The sequence below is a fragment of the Priceomyces carsonii genome, assembly GCF_900007245.1.
Source record: "Priceomyces carsonii strain CBS4050 genome assembly, scaffold: Debaryomyces_carsonii_scaffold_4, whole genome shotgun sequence".
Lineage (NCBI taxonomy): Eukaryota > Fungi > Ascomycota > Pichiomycetes > Serinales > Debaryomycetaceae > Priceomyces > Priceomyces carsonii.
This window is the reverse complement of record NW_026946677.1, coordinates 211310-234644: the sequence shown is the minus strand read 5'-3', so window position 1 is coordinate 234644 and position 23335 is coordinate 211310. Positions and strand designations below refer to the sequence as shown.

Sequence of the window (23335 nt, the reverse complement as noted above, 5' to 3'; positions counted from 1 at the left end):
TTAAATTCATACATCTTACCTCAAACACGAGCTGGTGTTGAATAGCCAAGCTGAGCAATATAACTGTTTGTTCTGCGTTGGCCTTTCCGACTTACGTGAATCGCCGCAAGAAAGAGGTATGATTGATAACAGATTGAGCGTTTCTCTACAATTAGAGGGTCATGGACGGGAGCAGGAGCATCGGAAAACCCAAGATGGTTCTAGAGCTTCAGATAATTCTTCAAACTCGGAAATTACATCAGAAAATCACAGGCGGCAATATCTTGAATCTGCGTCTCTTTATAGAAAATTTAAGCTGGCAATTATTCCTCCTTTGCAAAACTCGTTCTCATTCTTGAATTCTGGAATTGTCTCTCCAGCTGAAGAGTACTTAGGAAGTGAGAAGCATGAGGAGCTTAATGTGGAATCCGCGTCAAATGAGGAAGATGATGACATTGCTTCGGCTATTGATGGACTGAGGGTTCTGAATTATTTCTTCAGCTTGCTCACAACATCTATGTGTTCTGGTTTAGGCTCTCCACCTGTCATGAATTCAGAAAAAGAGGATGAAGGTGTGCGGAAGGATTTCAACAAAGGGGAATCCTGGCTCTCTTATGGCGCTTTTGAAGAGAGCAGTGATAGCGAGAGCGAAACTAAAAGTGGAAGTAATTCTTCAGAAAATAACATTCAACACAATTCCGAGCTAATAGAGAATGAATCCAATCCTTTAAATCTTCGAACCCTGCGTAATTCAAAAGGCTCGCATAAGAGCAAAGTCCGTGATGTCAGTAGTTCGTCAAGTATACCATATCCTCAAAATTCTTCAACTCTATCATTGACAAATTCTAAAAGTGACAGTAATATTGGTGATGCTAGTCTGCATGAAAACATGAATACACATGTCTCTCTGAGCGATGAGATGTCATCAAATAGAAACTTGGTAAAGGGAAGCCATCTGCAAAGTGACTTGCTTTCAAAATTTACACCCTTTCAAGAATCAATTTTGAAAAATCTAGATCCTCATTGGATTGAAGAAGGCATTTTGATAAAATTGAAAGAAGACTATAGTACTATTGAGTCTCAAGAGGCACAGAAAAAGAAAAATGCGTTGAGAATTAAGATTGCAAACAAGTTGCAAAGAGTCTTTGAGCTCTCTAACAATGACTATTTCTATGGTAACTTTAGTGCTTGGTTAATAAAAGATGTTTTGCTTCAAGGTCATTTATATCTCACGAGAGACAGCCTATTATTTTTTGCATTTCTTCCAGATCGGTACATAACGAATAACTCTGACGAGGGTGGCTATAACCAGGATGACTCTGACTTAGTGATACAATCTGGATCACTAGGTCTAAAAACAGCTCAATATGGTGATTCGATGTTCAGTACTGTTATAACTCATCGATATTGGGCAACATTAAGATCAGATACTTTAGCAATTTACAACAGCTCAACTGATTTGTATTTTCCTAGTATAGTTATAGATCTAAGAAGTTGTGTGAAGGTGGAAATTATAGACAAGCCGCAACCTAATAAGCAAGTATCTGCTGCCGTAACTTCGCCGAGATTATCTCGCCGAAATTCAAGTGATATTTCAAATTGGACTGATGATGAGTCAGAAATTGCCAGTATATTAGGACAAGAAAGTTCTGACGAAAATATTGATGAATTGACGGATGGTATTTGGTTTCAGTTAGTATCGAAAAAGAAAACATACAAGTTTCATGCTGATAACTTATTTACTGCAAGACAATGGTGTAATAATTTGACCAAACTAATCTTCCAACTACATAATGCGAACTCCAAGAACGAAGTTTTAATTAAAATTCCGATTGAAAATATTGTCAGCTTTGAAAGAAACGGGATTCTCAAGGATGATGCTTGCGATAATAATCAGGATGAGGATCCAGCACTTACTCTTAGTATCAAATATTTAGAAACTGAGGAAATACAAAGTGCTTCTGCCTCTAGGTTGAAAAAAACTTTCTCAAAAAGAACGAAAAAGACGTCTGTCATAGATTCTCTGTCAATGGACCATCAAGTTGGAGAAATATATTTCCTTTTTTTCAATAATGGTGAGCGATTATACAAGCAATTTCATGATATTGTGTATAAAAATCACGGCTACGAACATAATGAAAAAATGGAAGGAGAAGTGAAACACGAAAACTTTATAGATAAAGCAAGAAAGATGGCTAAAAAACATTCTTTTCAAGATCAGAAAAACATTGCTCGAAATATATCGACATTACTGAGAAATGGAACAACGAATGGTTTGGTGAGCCAGGTCACGCAACCAAAGGCTCTGACTACCAATAATTCATCGCCAACTTCACCCAATAGCTCAACATTGTTACAAGACTCTGGCATTAAAAGGCTAGGGAAAAACTTAAGTCACCCCTCAAGTTTTTTTGTAAAAAAAAGCGATGAAGGATCTGTTGAGTATCTGAAAAAGATATCCTCGAGCCCTCTCCTAAGTGAGGATTTACATCAATCGAAAGATGGTGTGCCCACTTTTCTGTCTGATTACCAGCATATCAATTTGCCACGGCCTTTATCAGTGAGTGGCTTAAAGAATCTACAAATGTCTTTTGAAACAACGCAGAGAAAACTAGAGGACGCGAATACTAGATACACTGACGGAAAGAATGAACCAGAAGATGCCTCCAATGACTCTTCTAAGAATGATTGTACTTCTAAAAGGCTCGAGTCTGACCGTATTGATACGCAAATGTTTCCTAGTCCTCTAATCTTGAGTGATCCTACTGACGTTGAAGTTCAATCGAAATCAGGGCAGAATAAATTAAAAAACCTCGGCAAACATCTTAAAGCACTTTCTCAAGTCAGTTCTATGTGGACAGGTCATCCCAACCATTTCCAGGCTGTCTTCGAAGGTGACCCTTATTATATTCAAGAAAAATCGACTAGAGAGGAGTCATTGGAACATTATAGGTCACATTTCACATTAAGGAATGATAAAATTTTGGTAGCTTCTTACTATGCTCACTTGCGAAGGTCGATCCCTGTATATGGAAAGCTATATTTAGGTAACGATGAGCTTTGCTTCAGGAGCCTACTACCTGGTGTACTGACCAAAATGATACTACCCTTGAGAGACATTGAAAATTGCTACAAGGAAAAGGGTATGAAATTTACCTATTCAGGTTTGGTGATTGTAATTCGAGGACATGAAGAAATATTTTTAGAATTTAGCTCTCAAAAAGCACGAGATGATTGCGAGCTACTAATCTTAAGAGAGTTGGAAAGAATACATGGAAATGATAGCTGGACTCCTCAGCCACATGATTGGGGTGATAATTATTCTTTTGGTTTGGATAATTTAAGGATGGATCATTCTATGTCTGTTTCTGGATCTTACGATGACCTGGATATTAAACTAGCTTCCTCTCGAATTGAAAATGCCAGATTAAAACTTTTTGAAGATAAAGTAAATGCGGCCGCTGGCTTGGACGTCCCTATAATATTAGAAGACTCCCCTTTTTTTAAAACTGAAATTCGACCTTCGACTTCATATAACTTTACGTTATTGACTATAGGATCCAGGGGTGACGTACAGCCATATATAGCCTTAGGTAAAGGTTTAATTGCCGAGGGTCACAATGTAACTATTGCAACTCATAAGGAGTTTGAAGGTTGGATCAAAGGACATAACATGAGCTTCAAAGAGATTGCAGGAAACCCCGCAGAATTAATGTCTTTGATGGTGACTCATGGATCAATGTCAGTTGCCTTTGTGAAGGAAGCCAGTAGTAAATTTAGAGGTTGGATTAACGATCTCTTAATATCAAGTTGGATAGCATGTCAAGATACTGAAATATTGATTGAGAGCCCCTCTGCTATGGGTGGTATTCACATTGCGGAAGCATTAGGTATTCCTTATATGAGAGCCTTCACTATGCCTTGGACTAAAACTCGTGCCTATCCTCATGCGTTTATTGTACCTGACCAGAAAAAAGGTGGATCTTATAATTATTTAACTCATGTCATGTTTGAAACAATCTTTTGGAAAGGAACTTCATCCCAGGTAAATAAATGGAGAGTGGAGCAATTGGATTTGCCAAAAACTAACTTGAGCAGGTTACAGCAAAGCAAGATTCCGTTTTTATACAACGTTTCACCAACGATTTTTCCACCCTCTGTGGACTTTCCTGACTGGGTAAAAGTGACAGGATACTGGTTTTTAGATGAAGGTTCAGCGAAAGATTACTCGCCGCCCCAGAAGTTAGTTGAATTTCTCAAAACGGCTAGAGAAGACAGAAAGAGAGTTGTATACATAGGTTTTGGATCAATTGTGGTGAATGATGCGAAGAGTTTAACAAAGGCAATCGTTGAAGCTGTCGTAAGTGCTGATGTTAGATGTATTCTAAATAAAGGTTGGTCTGACAGATTAACAGATAAGGATAAGTCAGAACCTGAAATAGAATTGCCGATGGACATTTTCAACTCTGGTTCAATTCCACATGATTGGTTGTTTCCAAGAATTGATGCTGCTGTTCACCATGGAGGTTCCGGTACAACTGGTGCTACTTTAAGAGCTGGATTACCAACCGTAATCAAGCCGTTTTTTGGTGATCAGTTTTTCTATGCCTCCCGTATTGAGGATGTGGGGGCAGGTATCTGTTTGAAGAAATTGAATTCGAGGTCTTTGAGTAAGGCTTTAAAAACAGTTACTACGGATCTCAGGATCATTGAAAAGTCGAAAAAGATAAGCGAGAAAGTAAAGCGTGAACATGGTGTCATGTCTGCCATTGAAACAATATACTCTGAACTTGAGTATTCTAGAAATTTGATTTTGGCAAAGCAACAATACAATGAGAACTACAAAAATACGCATTCTAATATGAGATCTGGGGCTACAACTCCAGGAGCACATACGCCACTTATTTTCATCGATGAGGATGGCAATGAAAGTGATGAATTTAAAAATCAACGTGATCGTCTGGCATATAGTTCTGATGATGATGATGATGATGATGATAGCGATGTTGACGATGATGATAACGATGATAACGATGACAATGGTAATGATGATGATGTCGTAGATATCGAAGCTACTGAAAAGAGATGATGATGTAAAAAGTGACCATGCTTAGGGGTATAGGAATTATGACTCTCTTCGATTAATGGCAAAGGGCTTTGCAGCCACACTAATGAAGCGTAGAGACGGAATAACAGTAACTTTCACCCAAAATAAAGGATTTTACATTTAAATCTTGAGTTCATGGGCCCTCTAATATACTAAATAATACCTTTTAATTGAGTAAGTCTGTAGGAGGTTGCAAACGACAATTTTTGGTGTAAGTTCGAATTGTGTACAAATTCTTTCGTTCACGTGTACTTCGAGAATCAATAGTAACGAAATAGATTTTTCTTTGACAAAATCGCCATTAGACTTCCAGTACTTGAAGATAATGAAAAAAAAAGTTTCACTAATTTTACTGCATCTGTTCAACTGCTAACTAATTAAAAATCTTATGCTATTCACTTTAATAAGTCGATAACTTTTTGAAAAAAATCAAGTATGACTCAAAATCCAGTATATAAGGATATCACTGAAGAACAAAGAAAGAATAATCAATATGCTAGACTAGTTCCTGGACAAACAATAGTAGAAGTTCCCACCTATACTTTGGAATGTGGTGAAACTCTAAAAAATTTTCCAGTTGCTTACAAAACTTGGGGAAGACTCAATAAAGATAGGGACAATGTGGTGCTAATCTTCCATGCCCTAACAGGCTCATCAGATGTTCAAGATTGGTGGGGTCCTCTTCTTGGGACTGATAGAGCATTTGACCCATCAAGATTTTTCATCGTGTGTATAAACTTCCTAGGTTCGCCGTATGGTTCATGCTCTCCTGTCACTATTGATAAAGCAACAGGGAAACCATATGGTCCTTCGTTTCCTCTCGTTACCATCAAAGACGATTTAGGTATTCAAAAGTTGATATTAGACTCTTTGGATGTACGTGCAATTGCCTGTGTCGTGGGGGGCTCTATGGGAGGTATGATTGCAATGGAGTATTCTGCGACTTATGATAAGACAGGTTACGTAAAAAGTGTTATAGCTTTAGCTACGTCAGCACGAGCCTCGGCGTGGTGCATCTCTTGGAATGAAACTCAACGACAAAGTATATTTAGTGACCCAAACTATGATGATGGTTACTATTATGAGAATCCAGAGGGTTCAAAGCCTAATTCTGGATTAAGTGCTGCAAGAATGGCGGCACTCTTAACTTACAGATCTCGTAACTCATTTGAAACTAGATTTGGTAGAAAAAAGCCCTCTGACAACCAAAAGGCAACCGAAGATAACAGAAAGCAAGAAGAATTAGAAAAAGGAATCAGATATCCTCAAAATAAGGATGAAGAAAATTGGCTTTTGCACAATGAAGGTTCCCGGACTTCATTAAATAGACTCAACCTGCGCTTGGAATCGTCAAAACCACAAACTTACTTCACAGCTCAATCATATTTGAGATATCAAGGAAACAAATTTATTAAAAGGTTCGATGCTAATTGTTACATATCTATCACCAGAAAATTAGACACGCATGATATCACCAGAAATAGAGTACCCAACTTGTATCTGGATGAAGATCCGCTTCCAAAGTATTTAGAGACATTGACACTTCCACACTTAATTATTGGCATCATGTCAGATGGACTATTTACTTATAGTGAACAACAATTACTTGGAGAGCATCTTCCGAATTCGAAATTGATACAGCTTAATTCTCCTGAAGGACACGATGCATTTTTATTGGAATTTAAACTTATAAATGACTACTTTATCGACTTTATGAAGGATAAACTCTCGGAATTTTTCGATCCTTATTCTGATAAAGTTCAAATATTCGATGAGTGGGAAAAGCATGTTCTTTCTGTTGATAATAATGGAGATTCTGTCTTCGGTGAGGCAGAGAAAAATATCACGAATTGGTGAGTGCTCATACGTTTATTAGAAAACAGAACTAAATAGATAATTACTTTTGACATATAACAAGTTTCAATTTATGTCCCAAGATATTCACTTGAAATTCTAGACTTCGAATATGTAAGTCACATCTGACCTGATCTTTCTGCTGTTGTTTAATTGCGCGACCTCTTTCTTTTAGATGAACAAATAGCTTTACCTCTGAAGTCCTACTATCAGAAGATCTTTCAAGACAATTGATCTGTGGTCAATTTTTTTATATTGTAAATACGCTTGAAACTGGCTCACTATAGTTTTCCTAGAAGCACACTACTATTCGCTGCAGAAAATTTTACTAAGGAAGACTGTTATGGTACAATATAAATAATTCGTATGAAGGAAATAAGAACAGTCACCGTGTGGTTAACGAGCTGCTTCACACTTAAGACTAACAAAGTCCTTAGTTATGCAAATTCGGTAGACGTTTTCAATCTAATAATTTTGGGAATTCGAATTTTGTAAACTGCTCCAGTCAAAGTTTGTATCATTACTCATGCCTATCTTCATAACTCCCGAAGTCTTTGTTCATTTATGTATCTATTAGGCTGACAATTTAAATCACAATAAAACTGGAGGGTTGGCCGAGTGGTCTAAGGCGGCAGACTTAAGATCTGCTGGACGATTGTCCGCGCGAGTTCGAACCTCGCATCCTTCACTATTTTTTTTAAGTTTGAATGTATATAAACTTTCTCAAATAAAATTCTATTGCTTTAAGTTGATTATTGTAGTTGAGACAAGCAGACCGTATGAATCATTGCTCTGTGAGGGTTTCTTCCGGTGAATCTACAAAATCTTTTATTGACAAACAAGTTAAAGCTTTGATCAAAGAATGCGAAATCATCAACAGATTAGATATTCTTTCGTTAAATGATGAATGTGAAGCCATATCATCTCAACATGGGAAATATTGTGAAATGGAATATAACAATTTAGCTCAATTGTTGCTGGAGATTGTTAAAACTCTGACCATTGATAATTTGATTATTCAAGCTGAAGCATCCTTTCAGATTCCTGAGGATACACTTGATGAAACAGATACATTTAGTTTTAATACACGAACATTCTGTGTGACATTAAAGCTCAAAGAGTCATCATTCCAGTCTACTCCGGGCTTGCAAAAAGTAGGAGAAATCAAAAGATTAAAAGAAACCAAAAAAGGACATGGATCCAGATGCTTCGTGAGTTATTCATATTCTATCCAAGTCGTTTTGTCGAGTGGCTCTTGTGTTCCAGCAGAGCTAACCTATATTTTAAATAAATTATTTGGCAGGTGTTCGTTACGTTTATCAATATATGGGGATAATGAGCAAATTTCTTCGCTGATATTTAACGATGTGAAAATGGTTAGAAAAGTTCTTCCCTCTGAAATTAATGTTCAAGTGTTTAGGGAGCTAAACTACAAGGATCGTCATGAAATGGCCAATGTCCATGAATTTTTAACGCTTTTGTTCATAAATAATACTGAGGTTTCACGACCGTCGGATGATTTTATAAGCACTTATGTCAACCCTGAGACGAAGGTAGGTTCCTTGGTTCAAATGAGACGAGATTCTGTGAAAAATATAAACCCAGCTGCTCTTTACGACATATCAAAGCTTTCTTTTTTTGCACTTAGTATTCTCACTGGAAGATCTCATATTTTAGTTTTGAAAGGATTCCCTGAAAATAGAATCATATCTTGGATATCTACATAACTTTAGTAAGAGTCCAAAAAAAAATTCAAATTAAGTAAAAAGAAAATAGTTCTATTACGATTTAAAAATTACTGTTATTGCTTCATTAAGTCATCTAACAGGAAACCATAAAATGCATCTCCATTAGACTCAAAATTCAACTCACCTTCAGTAAAGTCACCATTTAATGCTCCCGCTGTTCCATTTAACGGACCAAAACCGAAATCATTTTCGAGTCTTATATCCAGAACTCCACTCTTAAAGCTCATCATCTGAAGCCACATGTCGTCAATTTGTGTCATGGATACATTCTCGGGCGCCATCTCTTTCATAGAATCTCCATCGCCTATGTTACTATATGTCGAGGTGGCTGATGATGTACTTCTTTCTGTATCTGAACGTGAGACTCGCTTTTTTGAATGCCAGGATCTTTTTGATTTCAATTTATGTATGGAAGAGTTTAGTATTGTTAGTAGCTCATCAAGCATTGAGCTATTGAGCTGTAAACATTTTCCACGAATTTCGTCTTTCATCTGAAAATAAAACTCCTCAGAATTCATGATCTTTATTGCAAAAGACTGGCCCTTGTTTATTTTCCAAGCAAAATAATATCTATGGCTCAATCTAGAAACAAATTCCAATATCACTCGATGACATTCCATCATTAGATCTGATACTTGAGACAACTTTACGAAAACCAGTTCGTAAATTTTGTCTTCTCTAAGCTTCAATGCATGAGACTGACTCAGTTCCATTTCTGTGAGTTGGAACCGAATTCTTATAAATAAGCTATTTATTATCAGGAATGACTTGTGAACAGCAAGCTCGAATGCAGGAATGACAACCAAATCGGTACCACGTTCGAAAATAGCTTGTCCATATTCTACCAATTCGTGATGAAAAGGCATTAAATCACAAACAGTCACAACAAGCAACTTTTTAAAGTAGAAAAATGCGAGCTCCGTATTTTTCTTCTTCTCATAATAGTTGAATAAGTGAAAGAAAATTGATAATAGAAACGAATCAACTTCAAAATAAAGCTTCATTCTAGATGTCTTGTAAAATATCTCTGAAAAATCTATGTTATTTGGATAAATCAGGTTTCTCAAAGCTGCAAGCTCTTGCATGAAATGATACTCTAAGATATCTAAAGCACTAACTAGATCGTTCACAGAAATGGGCGATCTGACATTCGATATCATTTGCATTAGGCGACACAATGGCTCATATATTTTTTCAAAATTCTTAAAAGTTGCAGTTATAACTTTCTCTTCTTCATTGCAGCAGGTATTTTCATTACCCTCTTCATAGTATGGAAGTTTCGTGTCAAAAGAATCTGGACCTATGAGAGACGGCAAACCAGTTGATGTTCCTGCTTCCAAATCGAGAACTAATAGTATGTACCACATCTTTCTGCTCAAATTATTCATTTTCTGATCTGGAAACTGTTCTCGAAAATTATCGGGATCTCTATTTAAACCCATTAAGTAAGCCATTTGAACAAGTAAGGCATTAAACGTTGAATAATCATCACCAGGGCCATCGCCATCTTCAGGAGATATTTTATGATAAAGCCTCAAAAAAATAGTTAATTGGAATATGGTAATATTGATGTTTTTCAGCAAATTAAATTGATGAAGACAGTGGCGTGCTACCTCAATAGCGTCAATATTGATCGGATTGTTCAACATTAATTTGATATCCTGGACTTCAGGAGATGGATCCTGTGACAGTAAATTAGCCATGTTAATCGAATTGACATTTGTGAATAAGGTTAAATATGATGATCGAAGTATGATTAATAGAAGCCCTAAGTATGCAAAGTCCAACTTTTTTTCCAAAATAATTTTTATTTCACCCAAGTCACCTTCTTTTCCTATCAATCTCTCTATTTCTTTTTTCATGTCGCACTCATCGATAACTGGGACGAATGGATACAAATGAGTAAAGAAACGGCTAAAAAGCTTCCAAATTATTGGCCTTGCAGGGAGCACTAATTGAATTTTTTTCACAAGAACCCATTCTCTATCAAGTTCGCCCTCATATAGCATGAGGCCGACCGAGATTCCTTTCTCATTGAATGCAGATTTTGCACGATTTTTGCAATTTTCAGTCAACTTTTGATCTGTGTATTCCTCAGAGTTAGTATACTCATTTCTTACTTTCTCTTGAAAGTCTTTGTCAGTACCTTCATCATTATTAGGAGACTTATCCTTGGAAAGTCCGAAAACTTTCTTTCTCTCTTTATAGATTTGTTTCTTTGAATTAGCATATTCAATAATGTGGGACATAGCCGAATCCATCTTCATCAAACTCAAAGCTGACAAAGGACCAAAGTGGACTCTCTGTATAGGTTCTTTGTTACTTATTGCAACATATCCTTCGTACAAGTTTATCATTTCGTTTGGCGATGGTCTTGGATTGTGCCCAAAATATTCATCTGCTTCAGCATATCTTCCTTTTTCTGTATTAATGCCAGCATCATTATCAGACGATGCATAGATAGCATCACTATCAATATCTTCAGAAGGAAATGGCACACCTTTAACTGAATCCTCAAGGCTCTTAATTTTCTGCTTTAGATAGCTCAATTCGTTCTGTAGACCCGAGAAATCGGCTGGATTGTCAAGCTTTTGTCTCTTGTTGCTTTCTGTGGGAGAATTACGTTTAGTATGCTCTGTGTAAGTACAGTTTGCATTCTTATACTTTGTACAAGCACTACATGGGTTACCAAGATCGCATTTTATCTTGCGTTTCTTGCAAAAATCGCAAACTTTAGTAGCACGGTTTCTCCTCCTCGTAGATGAGTTTAAATCCTCCATATTCTGAAGTGAGCCCTCTTCTTTAGGACTCTTGTCACCTTTTTGTTGTTTTCACTTTTCACCGTTTGTTCCAAATATAGATACTTTTGTGAATTTATATTTTGATTTTGCCTTCGAGCTCGAGCAAAGTCAAGATTACGGAAAAGGTTGTTGTTTAGTACAAAAACAATAAAATCTAAACCGGAGCATCTGTTATGGTACCTAAGAAGTTTTTGCTACAATTAATTCAGAATTCTCTTACTGAACTCGGTTATCAAGATCTTGCCATACAATTGGAACATGAACTGAATTCCGAGAAGGAGTTTAATGATCCTACAAATGATGTAGAACTAAGCAAAAGTAAATACGTGAACTGGTTTAAAAGTGAGCTAAAGACTGGTAATTACTCAACTATATTAGCGCAGTTGATGTCAAGCTTGAATAATTTGGAAAATGAAATGGCTGTGGATAGTGATGATATCCAATTTTCCAATGCGTCAGATGTTAACTTTCTTGAGTTGTTGAATGACAATCAGAATAGCAAGAAGGTTCTTTTGGTTGTAACTTATTTCATAAAACGAACTTTCTTGTTGGAGTGTATAGTGCTAATGTCCCAGCCCGTAGATAACATCAATGGTGATATAGGTAAATCATCAATAGTTCAAGGGACCGGATTGATTGAGTATTTAAGGGATGAATTGATGCCTATCTTAGATTCTATTGAAAATGAGGAGGGTGAGCTATATGAATTAAACAATATTTTTGACTATGAAGTTTTGAAGAATTTATCAAGAGAGAAGGAGACAAACTTGTTCTTACCCTTTCTTTTGCAGCTACCACTTACGAAAGAGCATTTGGTGACGGCCTTCAATCATATTGTACTTTCGAATTCAACTATTGCTACTGACTCAAGTCTGTCGTTTTTAATCTGCTCATTGAGAGATCTGCTCCTCAATAAATGTCTATATAAGGTGTTCAAGAGTGGTATCCAAACACATGCTTTGTCTCACTCTAGCCTCCCAGTGAATTGCTTAGAGAAGCTCATTGAACAAGCAAAACTATACCAAGATCTGCAATCTCCATTTTATTTATCACCGAGATCAAAAGCAGATACTTTTATCGATATGTCGATCCCTTTCAGTCGAGAACAACATGAAGCTAATAAAAAGGCATTTCCGATACATTTATGTCACACGTTGTCTGAGCATGTAAATGAGGTCTGGTTTGCAAAGTTCTCTCCACTGGGGCTATTCCTAGCATCTGGGTCTTTGGATGGGAGAGTCATAATATATGATGTTTTAGATTCCTTTAAGGTACTTCACATTTTGGAATCTAATGCAATGTTGGACAACCAGGCATTTACGCCATTTTCCAAAAAGACGTCTAGCAATGCTAGCAAAGCTGTGATATATTGCTGCTGGGATCCTGAAGAGCGCTATCTTGTTTCTTGCCATTTGGACACAGTAGTCAGAGTTTGGTATTTGGGTGATTTGTGCCTAAAGAATACACCTACTCAGGAAGCCTCTCCAGAAGATCCAGTAAAACTCGTTAGCTGCTTTACTTTGGGTCAAAATATCCGAACATGGACATGTGAATTTTTACCCAAAACAATTGCATCTAAGCAGATATTTATTGTAGGTTCGCTTGATAAGGTCTTGAAAGCATTTGACGTGGATGGTGTGGAAGTTTTTGACTTTTTTGGGACTTCTGATGACAATACATATATTAATGATGAGATGAAAGGTGACGATGAAAAGCATAATAATATGAGTGAAGAAGAAAACGACACTCAAGATAAGACAAAAACTGATGATCCTGAGCTTAGCAAAAAAAAGATTCAAACTACTTTTAATAGAGTTAATGATTTGGGCATAACACCGGATGGTAAGATTTTGATCACTGCTAATAATGATAAACGTGTCAACTTCTACCGGGTGCCAGATCTGCTAGACGAACAGTCGATAACTACTAAGCTCGCAACTTTAAATTTGAATGGAAGGTTGACATCATGCTCGATATCTTCCAACAACCGATTTCTCCTTGTAAATGTTGTTCCTGAAGAACTTCAGGTTTGGGATATTTCAAAACTTTATGATGATACAGGAGGACCAACATTATATAAAAAATACTTCGGTCACAGTCAAAGTGCAAATATTGTAAGGTCGACTTTCGGATATTTAGCAAATGGTGAAGAAGAGTTAGTTTTAAGTGGAAGCGACGATGGTTTCATTTATTTATGGAAAACTAATACGGGCCAGTTAATTACACGGGTGAAAGGTCATAATGGATTGTGCAACTCAGTCGACTGGAACAATGGCTATCAAATCCGAGACAATAATAAAGATTATGGTAAGCTTTGGTGTTCTGTTGGTGACGACAAGACAGTAAAAATATGGGGGCCCCCCGATTGGAATGGGTAGTTCGATTTTCTGCATTCGCTTATAATTTCTGTTCTTTCTTTTTTTATTTCTTACTATAGACAAAGAGAATAAATGAATTAGAGTTCATCGTGTTCACCTTTCGTAGAGCTTTCTTCTGATTCTTCGTCATCTTCGACACTGCCTTCTGCAGATTTTTGCTCCTTCACTTTATGACCATCAACTTTGTCATGACTGCTTTCTTTAATGAAATCAATCAAAGAATCTAAATCTCTCGGGCTTTCATAAACTATAGATTCCCTGAAGCCTTTCTCGTCGACCTTACCATTAGCTGGGTAGAAAATCAATTTTGGGAAACCATCAATGACTTCAGAAGTTTCGACGTCATTAGCAGTGGCATCAATATTAGCGATCACAACTTGAGAATCCGGCTTGTTTGAGTCATATATAACTGCCAATTCTTCCCAAGTTGGGGCCAATTTTTTGCAATGACCACACCATGGAGCATAGTATTTGACAAAGACATCCTTACTCAAATCTTTCAACACATCGTCATGGTTATGTGCAACCAATTTGACGACTGGCAGATTTGTTACCTCCTCTTCAGTTGGCAATGGCTCAGACTTGATAATTGGTGATACTTTGCCTGCAAGGAAGTCTTTAACAAAGTCTTCGATGGCTGAGACTGATGGACCTTCTGGATGTTCAGATTGATTGATACCATATTTTTTATTAGTCTCGAGATGCTGGATTGCAAATAATGGGACAATTTCAGGGTCCATATTCAAGGATTCGGCATGTCTACCGAAAACCAGAGCATCCAAGCCAACAAAATTAATTTTGTTCTTGTAGGTCTTTCCGAGCTTCTTAAGAGTATTCTCGACAGCCTTTCTCTCATCTTCGGTGTTGTAAAAATAGTAAGCTAAAGGTAAAGGTGATGACATATACGTCATAAAATTTTCTCTCCCAATGTCATCAAAATAAGGAATAACTTCTGACTTAACGAAATCTGAGAGAGCTTCTTCTGTAACGTCACCTGAAAACTCTCTGACATCATCGAACTCAGAAGGATGAACCACTAAGTATTTATTCTTAGAAGGACTTAATTTGACGTTAGAATATTTCGAGTTTAATTCTTTAATCAAGTCTTTAGAATCGACATTAATGAAAGTAAAATCATTCCTCATTTTAGCGGCAATTGCATTAAAGGTGGCATTAGTTGCTTCCGATGAAGCGATCTGGACAATATATGGTTTGGTCTCTTCAAGTACAATCTCTTCAAAATCACTTATGTTATTAGCGACTATGACTGGTGGCAAAGATTGCTGGACCATATATTTTGCAATTCCATCAGCGTCCCTGGGTCCAGCGTAATCCTCAGGGTCATTTTCTGGACCTCTCAAAACCTTCAAAGTGGGATATCCTCTAATTCCCTTCTCTGAGCACAACGACTCTTCAACAGTACAGTCAATTTGGGCTAATTTGATATTTGGGTGTGAATCATTTAATGCGTCCGCAGCCTTTGAAAACTCCGGACCAAGTTGTTTACAATAACCACACCATGGGGCAAAGAATTCTGCCAAAATCAATGGGTTCTCTTTGATAAATGATTCGTATTCTTGACCAGTTAATTTAACGACAGCAGAGTCAGGATCTGCAGTGGCTTCGCCATCGGTAGGACCCCCAGCATGTACAGAAGTCACAGCGGCTAACAAGACAGCCAAAGTTTGCGTAGATATTTTCCAGAGCTTCATAACGTGTGCTAATTTTCTCTCTTCAAAGACTACTGATCAATATTTATAACCTAGAATAATAGATTCTTCGGTGACAGTGGATATTTTAGAAGATTCGCTTATTAAATACGATTTTCGAAATTATTGAGAAAATTAAAGATAACACGTAAACCAAAATTTGACTGCGTGCGACTGTACCAATGCTACGTTTGACAGAATTCTAAGTGTAAATGAATATTAAAGTAAGTCTGAATTATTTAAATACCAAAAAACTCTCTCCAACTGCCCCATGACTCCGTTTCAACATCATATATGTAGGCCATGCTATGTCTCAAAGAGCTTTGCAAGTACTGAGGTTGGTAATCATATATAAACATCACTAATGCCCATGTAAAGACAGCAAGATATTTCCAAGATTTGTTATATATAGTCAGTTTAAGTTTCTTCTGTTGTGATACTGATAGGTCTTTGTATATGATAGATTCGCCATTAAGTTGATACAATTTGGGTTGGTAACAATTGAGAAAAGTGTCTAAAATAATCTTGCACAGAGCTATCATAACTCTGGAAAAGCAGTATAAGGTTATTTGGTGTGTAATTCCAGGATGAAAGTAATTGAAGTTCTGGGAATAGACAACCCATCCACTTAAGCCTCCAGCTAGAAATTTTACGAGTCCTGAATTTTTACTACCCAATGCAGCGTCATTGGCCAATATTTTGCAAGCAATCTTGTAAATAACGGCAAATCCTGCTAAAACTTCAGCATGACTCTTTGTTGCTTTTATAACTTGTTTCAATCTTGGTTTAAGAGGCCCTGATTGGTATAAGAGATTAATCACTAATGCATGCGAGAATCGCAACTTACCACCATAAACTATACCATTTCTCGAAGACCGTATAGCCTCTAAGATCGGACGATAAAGGCTATTATTCAATATTGACATCAGAAGATCTTGACTCAGAATTTATTCAATCAGTCTTACTCGCTAGAATGAGTTTTTTAATCACTAGAATCAAGCGTTTTCAGGGGCGGGAAACTTTATACACAAAGCGAAGCTATTCACGTCCTTGTATAATATCCCCAGATTAGTATTATTTATTCAAGTATGTCCCAGCCACCTCAAAATACAATATTATATAATTTTCACCTGTAATTTCTAAAAAAATATGTTGTTAATCTTTCATACTCGGTACAAAAGCGTGGAGACAGTCTCATTTATGGCAATACCGTTTAGAGGTAATATCATTATATTGTGCAGGACCTCTATTTAATAAAATTGTCATTAGAAGTAATAGGTTAGCGTTGCATTGGGAATAAGAGCTGCATCGTTGGTAGCTGCTCTTACTTTGCATGAAATGCTATCACTCCTTTCTGGAACTTTCAATGATTTCTACTGTATACCTACAAGAATTGTTTCAGAAAAAGAAAGGAATAATCTGCTTCATTATTTCCAACTTTAATGAGGTGACTACATCATTTCATTCGAACGTGACATCGTATCCGTAGTTATCTTCGGCTCCAAGAATTTTGTATCTGTGCGTCTTCCGAATAATTGTCCTGCCCACATCTGTCTCTTACCTCGCATTCTCTTTCTCTGACGTTAAAATGAGGATTTTGGGGTAGTGCGACGATCTGGTCCACACCCATAATGTCCGGTGCGAACGCTTAAGGGAATTGTTAGGTTCAGACAGACAGTATGCAAATCATGTAGGAAAAAAAAATTTATGAGGACATTTTTGGTAACAAACTTTTTAGTGAGCGGTTAACAAAAATTTTCAAGTTACCGCCAAATCAATCGCTTTTAAAAAATCTTTTAGGTTGTTTCTTAACTTGAAAGATACTATTTCTTACCAGAGTACCGTCGATCAGGGAGGAGTACATAGGTAAATCTGCTGCATATTAAGATAACGCTTAAACATCGTCCCAACGTTCTGATATAGGTGCATAGCTAACAAGGGTGGCTAAAATATTGCAAAGGCAAATAGGCTCTCCAGAAGGTTCTACTATCCACGAGAGCTAAAGCATACTCAGAAAATTATTTCACGTAGCTTCAGCTTGTGAGACAGTGCAGTTTCTTTAAAAAGAATAGAGAAGCACTCCTAACAAAATTTATACTCGGAGCACGCTTTAACAGTTAAACGCAGATACGCAACTCACAAAGCTAGATCTCAACAACTATTCAAGTTTTTACTTTCGTCTGTGTATTTCGAAATGACATCCACTGTATCTTATGCTAATGTCGCTGCCAAGGGAACCAACCCGGTAGACAAGAGTATGGAGCTCAGTAGTGAAACAATGAGTGCTTTTGACTCAAGTAATCTGGTAGACACTAGCTCAAACGTCTTGTATCTGGTCAAGTCTCCCAATTCTGGAAATAACTCGGACACCACACTTTCTGCTTCGAATCAAGAGACTGGTGATAGCGACGATATTCCCTTGTCATCGAAATCGATACCTGTTAATGAAGGCAAGAAAGAGAAGAAGTCTCTTGCACCAGCACCTGTTCCTGAAAAGTCTGTATGGGGCTCTAATGGTTTACCCCCTAAGGATGCACTGTCTTCTGTTAATGTTGATGAGCATAAGTGGCCGACTCCAGATAAAGTTAACCAATTGGAGGGTCAAAACCAAAATAGATCTCAACTGCAGAAGTTCATCAAGCCAATCACGAATAAGTGGGTACCTATTAGTGCTAAGGTTGTCTTGCCAAACGCAAGAAACAATGGCCAGAAACAAAACAGAAATAGGAAGAACAAAAAGCAAAGTAATGGTGGCAACACCAATGTCAATAGTACGACTTCTGTCTCGCAGAACCAGACTAGTTCTAGGAAGCAGAATGGAGGTGTTAAAAACAATAATAAAAATGCTCCCAACGGAAATCATGATCATCAATCCCCTCAAAGTGATCAAAAGTCTGTAAATAGTTTTTCAGCTGGTAACGCAAACCGTGGAGTACCAATTCTGGATGTCCCTAATGATCTTGTATTTAATGGGTCCGAGAATTCGGCTTATATTCAATATCAACAATTCCAGCAACCTCCATACCAGCCAATTCAACAGGGTCAGTTTCCCCAGCAACAATACCAGGAGGCATCGAAGCCAAGGTACAATGCCAATGGATCACTTTCTGGCTTCGGTAAGAATAACTACAGGCGCTATAATGTTGCAACGAATACTCCACAACAATACAAGCAACGATTTCATGTTGGTAGTCAGCTGCCATCTCAGAATGGCTTTTATCATCCACAGCCATTAGTACAAGGTCAAGGTTTTCCTAATTTTAACAATCAGTTCAGGCAAAATCAATTCAGACCGCAAGGCTACCCACAAATGAGTGGGTATGCAAATGGCTCATTTGGTTTTCCGACACCAGAGGTTCAAATCCCCCCTCCAATCTCTCCAAAGCAAGAACCTCAAGAGGCTTTGAAGCAGCAAATTGATTACTATTTTTCATTAGAGAACTTAATTAGAGATGTCTATTTGAGGAAAAATATGGACGAATCGCATGGCTGGGTGTCTTTGCCATTTATTTTAAACTTTAAGAGGGTCAAGATCATCATAAATGGAATTCAGAATTCAATTGATAACAAAGAAATTGACGCTGACTCAATAGTTTTGGACTCTATACTTAAATGCGAAAACTTGGAGATCAATTATATTAATGACAAATCGGTTGATACCGCCACTGTTGATGATATTCAATTGAGGGTAAAAGGGAACTTCCGCCAATGGCTTTTGCCTAATGATGCTTGAATCTAAATAGGTTTGCAAGCACCTCACTGTCCTTTTTTGCATTGATTTCTAGTCTTAAGTTTAAGATTAGATTATAGAATTAATGAAAGCATAGGCATTTTTACGGTGACTTTATAATATCATTTAATTGAGCTCACTGTTAAAAGCCCAAAAAGAAAAGTTATTCAGAAAAGAATATAAATTCATGCATTAGTTTCAAAAGAAATGGTTGGAACTATTAATTACTGATATCAATATTTTGACTATTTTTTTTTTTTAAGATTAAGAGTGACGTTGACAAACTTTGAATTCTCTATGCTTGGAGATAATTCATTACTATCTGAAGAAAAATTGCCAAAAAAGAAAAAACTATTTAAAAAAAATTTACTTTCGAAGTTTTAAAATATAATATAAAAACATAAAAAAAAAGTATAACCTTATTTATTATTTGATATGATGACCAATAATCAACGCAGTTTACTTTCTCTATACTTTGAATATAAATTATTCATAAACATTAATATGTAAATTATCTTAAACTCACTAATTAGGTTGCAAATTGCAATTCATAACTTACAGCCGATGATAGGAACCGATACATTCAATGAGGGTATTAGTATAAAAATATGAAGTAAATAGCTTTAAATATCTTCAATAGAAGACATTTCGATGTCACTGCTACGCCAAGATTCTTCACCTTCGGGTGACCTTTTACCCTTGGGGTTCTTTATGATAACTAAACTTTTGGTGACAATTTCATCAGCAACTTCACCATCCAATTTATCCAATTCGTCACGAGGTATTATTAAGGGCCAAATCCATTCCGCACAAATTGCAAAAAACATCAAGACTCCAGGAAACCCCACGGCTCCTTTTGTCAATGTGATACCAAATTCAAATCCAAATGCAATTAGTTGCAAAACTAAGTAAATATAGAACCACTTTTTATTTTCCAACTTGTCAATCTCTTTAAATACCTTAGGACAGGAAGGGTCATTCTTTATATAATCTGATTCCATGAATACATACCTAATTTTATTTGTAATTATATTCCCATTCAATCCTGTGATACCCATTATAAAAAACAATCCGGCCAAAATAGCTTGCGGTATTAAAGCAAGAACAACTAAAAGAGGCTTCGTTAACAAAACAAACGTTAGCATTCCTTGAACCGTATTAGTGATTCTCTGTTCAACTACGGAAACTGCTAAGCCGCCACTGTCATGTATCACTAGCGAATCTGTATGCAAAGGGGCTTGGGGTATTAAACCATTAGGAGGTGGTAGACCAAGAAGACCAGAAATGCCTGTAGTAATCCCAAGTAAGAAGAAATCCCAATGAAAGGCTGATGGTTTTTTGAGGGGATAGTCTTTCAGCAGACACATTAATGAGGATACATTGTGATCAAAATAAAATAAAAACGTCAAAAGAATAGCAAAAGGTATTGCTAAAAACACATCTCCTACAGAAATATTTTTTCCTGGCCAAAAATGTATAAACCAGCCATGTGGACGATCCATACCACGATCAGTGGGTTGAAATGAAGTAGTGGTAGGCAAGGTAGCCAAGTGTGTGTCTTTAAGGTGACCACCAAAATGAATAAATCCTGTGAAAAATATAACTGAGGCTGGAACCCCATAATCTGAGAATAATTTACGAATTGATCCTTTGAAATAATGAAGTTGTTGTCCCAAGATACCGGACCCAACGCCACATATAATCATGCACAAACTAATCATAACAGAGCAATAACCACTGGCTAATCCTTCTTCAGTAAATTGTTTGTCTAGAATCTGTATTCCTTTCTGAATATAAACAACGCAAATAAAGAATCCAAAAACATCACAAGAAAATGTACTAATAATCTTCAAGAATGAAACCATGTTTCCCAAAGCTATGACAAAGTGAAATAGCATGGACCACAAGTATATCCAGCACATGAAAGGAAAATAAGGAGTTCCTCTGGGTTTCATTAAATCATAAACTGTATAGCTGAAAATAGAGATAGGGCCTGTTACCCCAACAATGCATAAAGGTTGCCCCGAAAATAATCCAAAGACAACGCCCGCAATTGCTGAACTCAATAAGACTTCGTTTACTCCATATTTTTGGTCCGTTTTATCTAGCATATCCTGAGCAAATGCTATCGCCGGTAGCACATTGGTGAAAAAGATGTACGTTATCGAAGGAATTACTCTATAGTTCCAGGCATCTTTAAAGTCAGATACATAGAATGGTAATCTATTTCGTATATCCCGATATATCCCAAAACCAAAGTAACTTAACATTGTGAATGAAATCGTCTCTGCTGAACCTCTTTCAAATAATATAATAAGTTCAATGTCCTTTACAAAACATTAGTCATCTCTACTAGCGAATCTCCAATACTTTTCCTGGTGCACGTGCTGATTTAGAGTATGATTATCTGACTCAAAATAAGCATCTCCATAAATCGTTATATAAGAGTTACCATTCATGGCTCTGCTCTCTTATCATTTCATTCAGGCATACTTATTCGTAAAATGTTTCAAATGTAAGAAACACTTGAGGGTTGTATAGCAATTTTATTTTCATATGTCAAATGTAATAAACGTTATCACACTTATGTAGTTTTGTTGACTTAACAATAAAGAAGTCGCTCGCTATCAAAAGTCATAAGGTGGTAGGTGTATATCTTCATTTACTAGAGATTTAGAACTAAGAATTAAATGATTTACAACTCTGGGCAGTCATGTGTATTAAGAGATATATATTTATATAATTGTACCTGATAATCGCGATTTGGTGATAATTAATGTAATGGATCCTTTCTTAATTGTAACGCACATAGGAGCGGGCAACCACTCAATTTCAAAGAGTTATAGTTACAAACGGCTACTTAAAGAAGCACTTAAGCAGAAGGATCTAATTTCTGCAAGTCAAGTCTTAGAGGCCTCAACTTTAACTAATACTGGATATGGGTCATCTTTAAACCTTGAAGGTAAAGTTAAATGCGACTCGAGTTTTATATATTTCGAGAATGGTCTAAAATCGCAAGGGTCATTATATAACGTTACTAAAAAGTATCCGATCCTGGAAACTGTTCGTTGTTATGAATTTTTGGATCTGCTTTATCTGCGTGAAATCAATAACATGGGATTAACAAGACCTTTGATCTTGGATCATGATTCGATTTCGACATTTCAAAGGCTAACTTCTCTACCTAATCCGATTGAGACCAGTGATCACAATATGGGGAATGAAGACTTGGTCATTCCAAAGATGCATAAGATATATGAAAGATATAGGGGAAGGTTATTTGAAACCGGGAAAAATGCAGAGCTTCATTCAGAACTACGAAACGAAATCTCAGATACAATAGGTATTTGCTGTATTCAAGAAAATAATTCTTACGTCGCAACATCTTCAGGTGGCAACTTTTTCAAGTTGCCGGGGAGAATAGGTTGTGCTGCTATAGTTGGCGCCGCGATCGATTTTATTAGAAGAGAAGGGTATGAAATTTGGTGTATGTGCAGCGGCAATGGTGAAGATATCATACAGATGCAGTTGGCACATTATATTGTGGGCTCATTAAACCTCAAAGATCCTTATGACTTTTGCCAAAATGTCGTTTCATTAATATGTGAACGCTCTAAATTTTTTTGCATGAATGGTATTAATAATGACGGTGAGCCTATAGTTTATGTAGGTGTGGTTGTTGTCATAAAGTGTCTCGCAGACGATCAATGTCATATTGTTTATTGCCATAGCACACAATCGTTTTATTTTGGGTTTAAATTGCATGATCAAGAGGAAGAGTTGATAATAAGTAGGCTTAAGCAATCTTCTAAAGCTGGAAAGACTTTTGCGAGAGGTGAATTCAAGGTATCTTCAAAACGCTCATTTAAAAAGTAATTGGTTAGTATTCAAAGGCATATACGGCTGATGCAAGATGTATATCACGAAGACTAAGATCAATTAATCTTTCAAGCAATGTCCGTTTCCTGTTACTGTTGGAGATTATTAATATGTAAAATAGATACATGTATATATATGCTATTTCAAGGA

General features: G+C 36.7%; 10 protein-coding genes across 10 annotated transcripts, besides 1 other annotated feature; 6 read left to right on the top strand and 4 right to left on the bottom strand.

The window, feature by feature from the left end:
• Window positions 1-118: 118 nt before the first annotated feature.
• Window positions 119-5068, top strand: UGT51C1 (Ugt51c1p; the record flags this gene model as incomplete). Its single annotated transcript, XM_062953541.1, has 1 exon — window positions 119-5068. The coding sequence occupies one exon, from the start codon at window positions 119-121 to the stop codon at window positions 5066-5068; it is 4950 nt and encodes a 1649-aa protein (XP_062810334.1).
• Window positions 5069-5521: 453 nt separating this feature from the next.
• On the top strand, window positions 5522-6943 carry MET2 (homoserine O-acetyltransferase; the record flags this gene model as incomplete). The annotated part of the gene is made up of 1 exon (XM_062953540.1): window positions 5522-6943. The coding sequence occupies one exon, from the start codon at window positions 5522-5524 to the stop codon at window positions 6941-6943; it is 1422 nt and encodes a 473-aa protein (XP_062810333.1).
• Window positions 6944-7577: 634 nt separating this feature from the next.
• Window positions 7578-7622: a sequence feature (Short protein (PRCAT00003600001, CUM65947.1) was converted to a misc_feature.).
• A 97-nt stretch (window positions 7623-7719) lies between these two features.
• Window positions 7720-8667, top strand: PRCAT00003599001 (uncharacterized protein; the record flags this gene model as incomplete). Its single annotated transcript, XM_062953539.1, has 1 exon — window positions 7720-8667. One exon carries the CDS (start codon window positions 7720-7722, stop codon window positions 8665-8667), a length of 948 nt encoding a protein of 315 aa, XP_062810332.1.
• Window positions 8668-8741: 74 nt separating this feature from the next.
• Window positions 8742-11468, bottom strand: ZCF29 (Zcf29p; the record flags this gene model as incomplete). Its single annotated transcript, XM_062953538.1, has 1 exon — window positions 8742-11468. One exon carries the CDS (start codon window positions 11466-11468, stop codon window positions 8742-8744), a length of 2727 nt encoding a protein of 908 aa, XP_062810331.1.
• Window positions 11469-11662: 194 nt separating this feature from the next.
• Window positions 11663-13867, top strand: PRCAT00003597001 (glucose-induced degradation complex subunit; the record flags this gene model as incomplete). The annotated part of the gene is made up of 1 exon (XM_062953537.1): window positions 11663-13867. One exon carries the CDS (start codon window positions 11663-11665, stop codon window positions 13865-13867), a length of 2205 nt encoding a protein of 734 aa, XP_062810330.1.
• A 77-nt stretch (window positions 13868-13944) lies between these two features.
• Window positions 13945-15579, bottom strand: PDI1 (protein disulfide isomerase; the record flags this gene model as incomplete). The annotated part of the gene is made up of 1 exon (XM_062953536.1): window positions 13945-15579. The coding sequence occupies one exon, from the start codon at window positions 15577-15579 to the stop codon at window positions 13945-13947; it is 1635 nt and encodes a 544-aa protein (XP_062810329.1).
• A 236-nt stretch (window positions 15580-15815) lies between these two features.
• On the bottom strand, window positions 15816-16502 carry PRCAT00003595001 (uncharacterized protein; the record flags this gene model as incomplete). The annotated part of the gene is made up of 1 exon (XM_062953535.1): window positions 15816-16502. The coding sequence occupies one exon, from the start codon at window positions 16500-16502 to the stop codon at window positions 15816-15818; it is 687 nt and encodes a 228-aa protein (XP_062810328.1).
• Window positions 16503-17770: 1268 nt separating this feature from the next.
• Window positions 17771-19309, top strand: PRCAT00003594001 (uncharacterized protein; the record flags this gene model as incomplete). Its single annotated transcript, XM_062953534.1, has 1 exon — window positions 17771-19309. One exon carries the CDS (start codon window positions 17771-17773, stop codon window positions 19307-19309), a length of 1539 nt encoding a protein of 512 aa, XP_062810327.1.
• Window positions 19310-19929: 620 nt separating this feature from the next.
• PRCAT00003593001 (uncharacterized protein) lies at window positions 19930-21576 on the bottom strand (the record flags this gene model as incomplete). The annotated part of the gene is made up of 1 exon (XM_062953533.1): window positions 19930-21576. The coding sequence occupies one exon, from the start codon at window positions 21574-21576 to the stop codon at window positions 19930-19932; it is 1647 nt and encodes a 548-aa protein (XP_062810326.1).
• Window positions 21577-22087: 511 nt separating this feature from the next.
• Window positions 22088-23182, top strand: FGR10 (Fgr10p; the record flags this gene model as incomplete). The annotated part of the gene is made up of 1 exon (XM_062953531.1): window positions 22088-23182. The coding sequence occupies one exon, from the start codon at window positions 22088-22090 to the stop codon at window positions 23180-23182; it is 1095 nt and encodes a 364-aa protein (XP_062810325.1).
• Between the last annotated feature and the right edge of the window lie 153 nt (window positions 23183-23335).